The sequence below is a fragment of the Oryzias melastigma genome, linkage group LG18, assembly GCF_002922805.2.
Source record: "Oryzias melastigma strain HK-1 linkage group LG18, ASM292280v2, whole genome shotgun sequence".
In the NCBI taxonomy this organism is placed as follows: domain Eukaryota; kingdom Metazoa; phylum Chordata; class Actinopteri; order Beloniformes; family Adrianichthyidae; genus Oryzias; species Oryzias melastigma.
The window spans coordinates 11,425,981-11,435,091 of NC_050529.1; the positions used below are offsets into that span (position 1 = coordinate 11,425,981).

Here is a 9,111-nt window from a genome sequence, read left to right on the forward strand (position 1 = left end):
AGATTAGAAGATGGTGCTTTAACATGTTCTTGTGGCCTTTTCTAATAATGGAGGACATATATAAAAAATGTAGGTGAGGAAGGGGGGCGGCCGCACCAACGGTCCCACCCACAACTTAAAGTTGAATTTCTAATTAAATCTGCAGAAACTATGTCCAAGAAAACAACACTTAAAAAAAACTAAAAACATAATAATCATAATTAACACGAAATTGTGCTGAAATAATCCAGGTTCATTGCAAACATCTATTTAGTATAACCAGACATGAGCTCATTATGTCAGTATTTGCAAAATAAGGACATACGACAATCATGCTCACCTTTGACCCTTTCAAGCCAGGTGTACCAGCCTCTCCCTGGGAACCCTGCACAAATCAGCAATAAATGCAACAGAAAAACTCAAAAAAAAGGTTGGCCACAGTACATGAGACGGCATAGCATAAAGAAAACAACAAAAACAACTCTCAGCCTGGATTTAATCCACTGTCATCATTAAACTTCAGTACATTTCCAATGTAAGGCAAGAAAAAACATGGACCTCCCACATGTGTTGATGCTCCGAAAGGATCAAAACATGTGACGTGGAGCTGCCAGGCACTGGAGAAAGTGTTTATTTGAACTCGGTCTCTAACAAAGGCAGGGTTTCCCCTGTGGAGCCTCTAATAGGATGTGAAGCAGATCTCTGAGTTTAGACTGGAGCTTAAACTACCTGCAGGATCAGCAGCAGACATAAACACGGGCAATTCATTTTTATTCGGTTTACTTTACCACGACTCCAGAGAAAACCAGGACTTCATTCCTGCCTGTAATGATTTATCCAGATTTCTTTGGATGTGGATGCTTGAAGTGATCCATTTATCAAGGAATGCTCTTTTCTTTGATCAAATGCGTGATTCTACTGTGTGTATTTCAGGCTAATAAGCTCTAGATGGCAGCAAAACAATGTGTCTAAGTTTTCAAACAGATTTAACTCAAAGTCTTCAGTTTGGCCTGGTATCAAATTCTCTGACCTTTGGTCCAACAGGTCCCAGTTCTCCTCGTTCACCCTTTCCTGGAGGTCCATGGTCACCTCTTTCACCCTGAGCAAATAGAAGAAAAAAAATCTGCTCACACAGATGACTTAGCGCTGCTGTCATGCAGCCTGCAAAAAACTGCTGATCAAGGCTCGTTTTTTTTTTTTTTTTTTTTTTTTNNNNGTCCATCTTCAAAACATCAGGCAGAGCCTTCAGTTCTTTTAAGGATGTGTGGTATGTACATGACAGAAAAGTACAAACTCAGCAGATTTACGCGGCGGACTGTAGGTATTCATAAAGAATCGGCACGGCGTGTCCTTGGCTTGATGGGGACCTTGAGGAAAGTTGAGGAAGAATAGTCCAACTTTCGGACAAAACGTTTTATTTCAAGTTCCTGTCAACGAAAAAGTACTCAAGGCAATCAATAGTAAAGGGATGTGCGACAATTCTGTTGATAAAATGTATGGCTAAATAATTAATCATTAAGCTTCTGCTGTTGTGTGTGGAAGTTTTTTTTTTCACTCAAAATTCAAAATTAATATTTATTTCTCAATTGATGATTCAATTTGCAATTTGAAGATACATTTTCATTGGTTGGTTGAGTGTCTTTAATATTTTTAGCTGGTCTACCATAACAAAAAGGAGGCGAGACTGAGGAATTTTTATGCAGATTGGCTCTGCCCTGATAAGAGTTTGACAGATTCCATTCTGAGTTTGAAATTTGAGTCAGAACAAAATATGAAGCCCTGTAGATGAAAATTCATTACACCTGAAGGAGGTGCATTTTTTTTCTATTATCTTTTGGCACAAATGCTAAATAAAATACAAATGTAAAAGCTTTAAGTTACTTGCGAATTAATTTAAAACATACTGAAATATTACTTTTTAAAATATCAAATTGAAATTACAAAATGCATTTTCAAAATGCATGAACAAATTAAAGACTGAACTGTACTTGAAGAAAGCATTTTCCTTTGAATTATGGTACTAAAAACACATGACGATTTAAACCCATTTATTGCATAATTGTGTTTGTAACGCATGTTTACTAGGCGCACTGACTACTGAAGAAATACTGAGATGACTTTTCAAACATTAACCCATATAACCATTCCTATCAAATTTGATTAATACATTTCTGAGACCTCCTATGTCATTAGCATTATCTAAACTTTCCTTAAAACCCCATTGTATACAACTTGGTCCATGTTTTGCGGTCTGTAGTTCACCATTATTCCACTAGGGGCAGTAGGAGGACATTTTAAAATGGCTGCCTCCGTGACCACTTTTGGTGGAAAAGTTTAGCTATTTTTCAAAACTTTATGATGGAAATAACTCATCTGTTATTTTTTTCTAATAATGACTACTTGCTTCATTAAAAAAATAACATTTGTTGGTAATTAATTATAATGGTTAACATCTTAATTCCCAAAATTTTGAATTTTCTGTCAATTCTTTGATGATGTTGTGTAAATGGATGATGCAACACAACCTATTCTTAATTAGTGACAAGCAGCAAAATGCTAAAAGAACAAAGAGAGAGCAGCTCCTGTGTACTCTTACTGCTGGATCCACGATGCAATACTGCCATTAGGATTCAAAGAAAGCAGCAGATTAGCTCACCCTGACTGCTCCCATGTGACCTTTTGAAGAGACATCAGGTTTCGTTTTGTGCCAGTAAAGTTAGTCTGAATGCAAAAAATAATTGCTTGGAATAATTGCTTGCTTTTATTTTGTTATTTTGCACTTGCAATGCACTAAAGATACGAGGATATTAAAGATGTTGCTCCAACAGCCCCGCCCACAACTCAGAGGGGAATTTCTAATGAACTAGTGCCACTCTACAGAAACTATGTCCCTAGTTTTTGAATTTTGGCTAAAATGGTATAGTTGCAATTAAAGACCACTTTGACTGATCAAAAGATGGTGGGAGTGGGTCTTTACAGAGAGGCCAAAACACTCACTTTAGTTCCCGGGAGTCCTGGAAGCCCTGGTTCTCCCTGTGGGCCGAGGAATCCAGGTTCTCCCTGAAAGAAGCAAAAAGTGAGCAGCTGTTACTTTTCCACTGGGTATCTTTGGCATAATGAGGACTAAATATGTACAGAAGATGCATGGCCGGATATATTCATGATGGCAGGCATGCACTTAACCGCTGATACACTCTTACATGCACATGAACACACTGGAGGACACATGCACAAAGTTAAATCAGACACACTAGCAGCAGTTGGTTTATCTGTTTGTTGCATGTATTCTAACTTCTTCCTTTGATTAGGCCTGAGCAATCTGCACAATCCACCTGATTAGAAAACTTTCCAGAAAAACCAAAGAGCATGCCACATGAGAAGAAGCTGTGACATTTCCGAATTTCTTACTTCCACTGATGAGGAGTGACCTTCCAGTTAATGGGGTGTGGATGCTGGACGCCATTTGCGTTGCTTTTGAGTGTGCAACCACTTCACTAAAAATGTTACCCAGAGTCCCTGCTGCAGCAACACTGCAGGTGTGATGGATTTTTGATGCCTTAAACCTCTAAACTTTAAATCAGACTCACAGCAAACAATGCAAGAGAGACCAAAGAGCAAGCCAGGCTTGGGAGTGGCGAGTGCTACGTTAGCAAAAACGTTAGAATCCATACAGGCTTCTTAACTAAAAACAGGAGAGTATAAAATGTCAAATTAATGCTTGTTTATTTATTTATTTATTACAAGGCCAGGAAGTTTCAGGTATAGGAAGAGAAAAACAAATCAGTAACAAGCATCCACAACATGCCAGGTGGAGCATTCCTGAACTTATGAGTTATTTTCAAGCAAATTGGTGCTAAAATGCATCAGTCGGAATTCTTTCCATTATGGCAGTACGTTTGCTGCCAGAATCGTGGGCCGTATATGAGCTTTAAGAATTTGTTTTTAAATGTTATTTTGTCACATCTTGTATCTGAGGTTCAAATTCTATCATATTCATTACTTGGTGAACTATAGGGCGTCATTTTGCCTTGGCAGTCCTAACTTAAAATTCCAAAATCCAGTGCCCTCAAATTTCCCACAAGTCTCTGCGAAACATTAGTGTGCATCAATGGTCCCTGGGGCTATGTTGTAATTACGTCACTACTTATCCACAAAAGACTGTACAATCTTAACATCTAGCAGTGCCGGACTGTGTTTTTAAGTGTTACCAACAAGGTTGGGAGTTAGCATCGTCATAGTTAGGTTTTTGGTCTAGTGGTATCAGCCTGCATTTTTATGTGTTGTAAACAAGATTGGGAGTTACCGGATATATGCTAACCCAGCTACCGTGTTGCGTATTACGAACAAGTTACTGGGAATGCAGATAGTCTTAATGACTGACAGACTTATCTCTGACTCTTTTGTCTCACTCAATGCCTATTACAAGTCCCAAAATAGAACCTTCATTGACGCTCGTTTTATAACCCAGTGCGCCCTATAGAGCAAAAAATACAGTAAATTTAAATTGTTGGAAATCTTTCAAGTTTTCATCACCAGATCACAGTTGATTCATAGTGTTAATTTAAATGCTCATGTGCTATTAAGCTTTTAGTTTTCCAAAAGGTTGATGTCATGTTGGGCATTAAAAATTAAAAAAGTAGTGAGAATGTATCCAAGTTACAATAAAATACGGGGCACTACATACCTTTTAGGGGTTAGAAAGTAGTGAAGGAACTCAGACATAGCTTAGAGTCTTGTTTCAGTGACAGGAACTAGCTAAGTGTTACGTGCTAATTTTAATCCCAGAATGTGTGGATCACCAAAGGTCTGGCTAACCCAGATTTCCTGCCCCCTGCTGCAGATGGAAAGCGTGAGTGAGGTTATAAGGCCTTAAATGAGTCATGACAAATGTCAGCACTCGGATGGGCTGAAGCAGATGGACGGGGACAACACCGGGGGGGAATGACTAGGGACAACAACAACGAATCAGTTACCTTTATCCCTGGGAGTCCAGGCAGCCCTGGAAGTCCTGGCTCTCCCTACACAGGAAGAGTGTGACACGTTACAGCCAAGCCAAGCTAAGCTGAGTCGGGGCTCTTTTGCAGGCCGATCGGGGGGGATTTTCTGATTCTAAACAGCAGCCTTTAAGGGTCTAAGGGGGTGGTTGTTGACTGCCATTTGTGGATGGCAAGCATTAGCAGAAGAGACTGCACATGCAGGTTCATACCAACTCATGCAGCCATGGCTCAACAGCGTGATTAGTGCTGGTTATAACACCCAAGCCTCCGCAAAGAGCAGTGAAGTTTTAGTTTGATGATTTCAACAGTTCAAGTCAGTGTAAAGCTCTTATTTTGATGAAGCTACAATGGCACTGAGCTCATTAGAGTTTGGCAACATTTGAAGTCCGACATTCGTTGGACTACTTCACCGTTACCTAACACAGGACACTGTCAAGTTGAAAACTCCATGTTCTCATTACCAGAAAAGGTCAGGGCCTTTCTTAAAGTCTGTACGGGACCTCTAAAATAAAAATGACTTGGAATAATTTAATGCTCAATTAAGATGATTATATTTATGGCTTTTTAAAAAAAATGATTAGTGCTGCACCAGTGTGATCAACTTTTACGGCACTCTGAGGATCAGAGAGGAGGCTGTAAATTTACATTGTGGCTTTCGAAAGCATTGTAAAATAATGAACTAAAGTCTTTCTTGTGGGCTACGACTTTACCAACACTTGTTGAACACGGTCCAAGGGCAAATTCCCGTCGAGGAACAACAACAAAATCTTAGAGTCCAAGTCCCATCAGGACCAGAAAGACAGCTTGGAAGCGTGTCAGCGTAAGCAGGATGGATGTGAAAAGAAAAAGTTGATTAAGCAGTCACAGAATTAGAGGCCACATGTGTTCCCCTTGGAGCGCTGCTGCAGAAGAAAAACACTTTCTCAAATAAAAACAAAGAAAAGCCTGAAACTGGTTGATCTAAATGGAGAAAAAGGAAGCCAAATTAATGAGGTGCAACACTATGGGCTGAAAAGTGTAATTAGACTGCAGCCTCAGCAGCAGTCTGAGTAAATAAAGGCGTTCACTTGGAGACAAAAGAAGCAAGTGTTGTGATTGCTTTATGATTTCACAAAGCAGGTTGTGGGACTGATCATAGTTGTTGCAATGTAAAGTAACACAATGGACTAGAATTTGACATCCTCCAAATATTAAAGAAAAACAGCAGTTTAACACCTGAGTCTTGATTGTGTAAAAGTTGGACAAAAAATGTAAAGTTGATGGCTAAGAAAAGTGTCAGGTTCCACTAAGCTCTCCTCTCTGGCCAAAAAGCTTAATTTTCCAACAGAGTTATGTTATTTTTAATCGTAGCACACACTCTTTGCTTTTATAATTGGCAACTTTCCTGTAAGGCTTTGTGTGGCCGAATGCAGCTATTACCTTCTGTCCACTTCTTCCAGGTTCTCCAGGTTCCCCCTGTAATACGTGCAAAAGGATATTCAGCATTAGTTATTTGTAATACCTTGCACTACTATTATAATTATTATTTCAAACTAGTCGTTCAGCATTATTTCCTCCAAGTTTATAAACACCCTAGCTTGCATGGCATCCTATAATAAATAGCCAAAAAATATTTTCCTCCTGATTTATTGCCAAAAAAAACTTGACTATTTCACGTTATTGTTTTTGTTTTATATAGTTGAGGTTAAACTTTCGGATTGAAGCCCTTTTGAGTATTTTGTCCCAGGTGCAGTTCCCCAAGTAACCAATAGGGGCAAATTGATCTATGTTTACTATAGAGGTTCAACTGAACAACAATAATCAACATTATCATACTATATTGACTGTCTAGTTCTGAAAGGTTTTTTAAGAAGGTATTTCAGTCTTTATTTTACCACTACGAAAAAGTAGGACCACCTATCAAATAGTCGCTTTTTGTGAAAAAGTGATCAAAAACAAAAAAACAACAAGAATAATCCATATTATTTACTTCTTTTGTAAGTGACCATGGTATAAGAGGGATAATCCCCTTTGAAAAGTGTATTATCAGAATATTAACGGACATTACAGAAGAAGTCTTCCACGTTGTGCGTTAACGTCTGATAATGTACATTTTGTCGGGCATTATCCCTTACATACAGGTTTGGTCCGAAAAGTCGAAGCAGTACAAATCTTTCATATCTTGCTCCAGGCTTTTGCTTTCACAGCTCTCTCCCAAAAGATGAGAGTTAGGGTCATGTATTTCTTGCCAGGCACAAATTATTAATTTCTCTTTCATGATCGAATTTCAAACAGTTAGCACTTCTGTGAATTAAAGGGGGCATCGCCCATCCGTCCCTAACAAATCCGAGTCCCTGATTGGTCAAAGCTCAACTGGTTTAACTTTCAACGTTCAATCGTGATGAGCTTTGGACGTAGACCCCACAAACGCACATAGACACTCGCATAGGTGAGTGTGAACGCATGAGTTTTGAGTGCAGAAGCCTAAAACTTGCATATATTCACGTTTACATGGACTTTTTTTATTGGAAATGGTCGATTGAACGCATGAACAGAGCTTACGGGGGCAGTTCTGACTAAAAACTTCCAGATAAAAAGATGGCAACCCAATGGGTTGTACTGGGGTGATCTAAAAGTATTTCTTGAGCAACAAAGTTGTCAATCTTGGTTGGATGTAGCAAAAAACCTTCCTCTTTCTGAAAGGGGAAAAAACGTGCACTGTTCCTTAATATAACAAAGATACATAAATGTTTGTCATCATAAAAATAAAATCTTGCCGCAGAAGTGCAAAAAGTTTTTGAAACCAACTAGAAGCTTATTTTGACACGTTTGATTACATTAGCGTGAATGGAGATAGACATGTTTTACCATATTCCCACCATCAGATCGTTGGTGAGGATCAAAAACTCACAACACTGTAAAATTTAACACTCACCTTAATGCCTGCAGCGGATGAACCGGCGTCTCCCTAAGTAAAAAAAAAAAATACATAAAAGAAAACAATGAATTATAAAGGTTAAATCAAAATCTGCATAGACTTTCAAAACAGCAACGAACACGCTTGAAGCTACAATATCAGTTCCAGAAAGAAGCCAATTTACTAAACACACTTTCACAAGAGAGTTTTTGCATTTTTGTGGCTAAAGCTGAGGCAATGCGTTTAGAAAGGAGATTGTTTGCTATTCTAAACAGTGTGAACACTGAATGTACCTTCTCACCAGTCTCTGAGACCGCAGTGCTTGGAATCATTTGTTTTTACAGTGTCAGAGTGCAGCTGTGCAGCCGTGGTGACATGAGGAGTGAAATCTTACACTATTATAGAAGAAATCCAGGACAGTAAAGCGGCTAACGTGCTTGATAGATGGACTGTAACCATTCAAAGTTTTTCTGTTCAGGTAACTTATTGGCCTAGACGGAGACATGGCTACTTATATCGAATTCTCAAGCAGACATCAAGGCCCTCTGCGATGCATCGCATTACTACTGCAGTGTACAGTAAAAACAGACATAAAACAAGAGGCCAATAAGTGTAATTATGGGCGGTTGGTGGGAAAAAGGAGTAGAGAGGAGGAGGAGACTGGGTCTTTCGCTCTGGTGTGGACTCTGTGGTTACACTACACATACGCCTCGCGCTCAGAAGTCGCTTAAGGAATGCCTCTCGCCCTCAGCTTTTTATGGGAATCATTATGATGCATAGCACACAAGGCAAAGCTTAATTGCAGCTCTTTTATTTTTTTGGCACAAAAACCAAGTTGCTGTTCAGAGCCGAGCTGCGTCGCAACACCCAAAGGTGCCTTTCACCCCATCTCCAAACATCCACATTTATAGGGGTGTTTATTTTCACATCTGATCGTATACTTTACCGAGCATCCATGATCTAAGTGGATGATCTTATGCAATTAGCTTCTCGGAGAGGCTGCTTACATTACAGTTTATGAGGAACAAACAGCTTCCACATCATTTTTGATTGATGAAACAGGAATATTATGTCCAGATGCTCTGTAGATGGATTTACAAAAAAAAGCACACTTCATACAGAGAACATTTTCCTCTCTTTTTATGTACCAGTAAATAGAAAACAAACTATCATGACTACAGAACACGTAGCGACCCAGACGCTGGAACCCGGAAGAAACACAGCAGAGGTCTAGCGTGG

At 39.2% G+C, this 9,111-nt stretch overlaps 1 protein-coding gene across 5 annotated transcripts in view; it reads right to left on the minus strand.

Annotated features, from left to right (window-relative positions):
* The window catches only part of LOC112156147 (collagen alpha-1(XXV) chain), a 173,370-nt gene that overhangs the window by 19,347 nt on the left and 144,912 nt on the right, over positions 1 to 9,111 (minus strand). For all 5 annotated transcript variants that reach the window (XM_024288334.2, XM_024288328.2, XM_024288327.2 and 2 more), the window contains 6 exons: positions 7,891 to 7,923; positions 6,396 to 6,431; positions 4,953 to 4,997; positions 2,977 to 3,039; positions 1,010 to 1,078; positions 320 to 364 (listed from right to left, as the gene is read on the minus strand). In XM_024288334.2, coding sequence (XP_024144102.1) covers positions 320 to 364; positions 1,010 to 1,078; positions 2,977 to 3,039; positions 4,953 to 4,997; positions 6,396 to 6,431; positions 7,891 to 7,923 — 291 coding nt within the window. The remainder of the gene's footprint in view (positions 1 to 319; positions 365 to 1,009; positions 1,079 to 2,976; positions 3,040 to 4,952; positions 4,998 to 6,395; positions 6,432 to 7,890; positions 7,924 to 9,111) is intronic.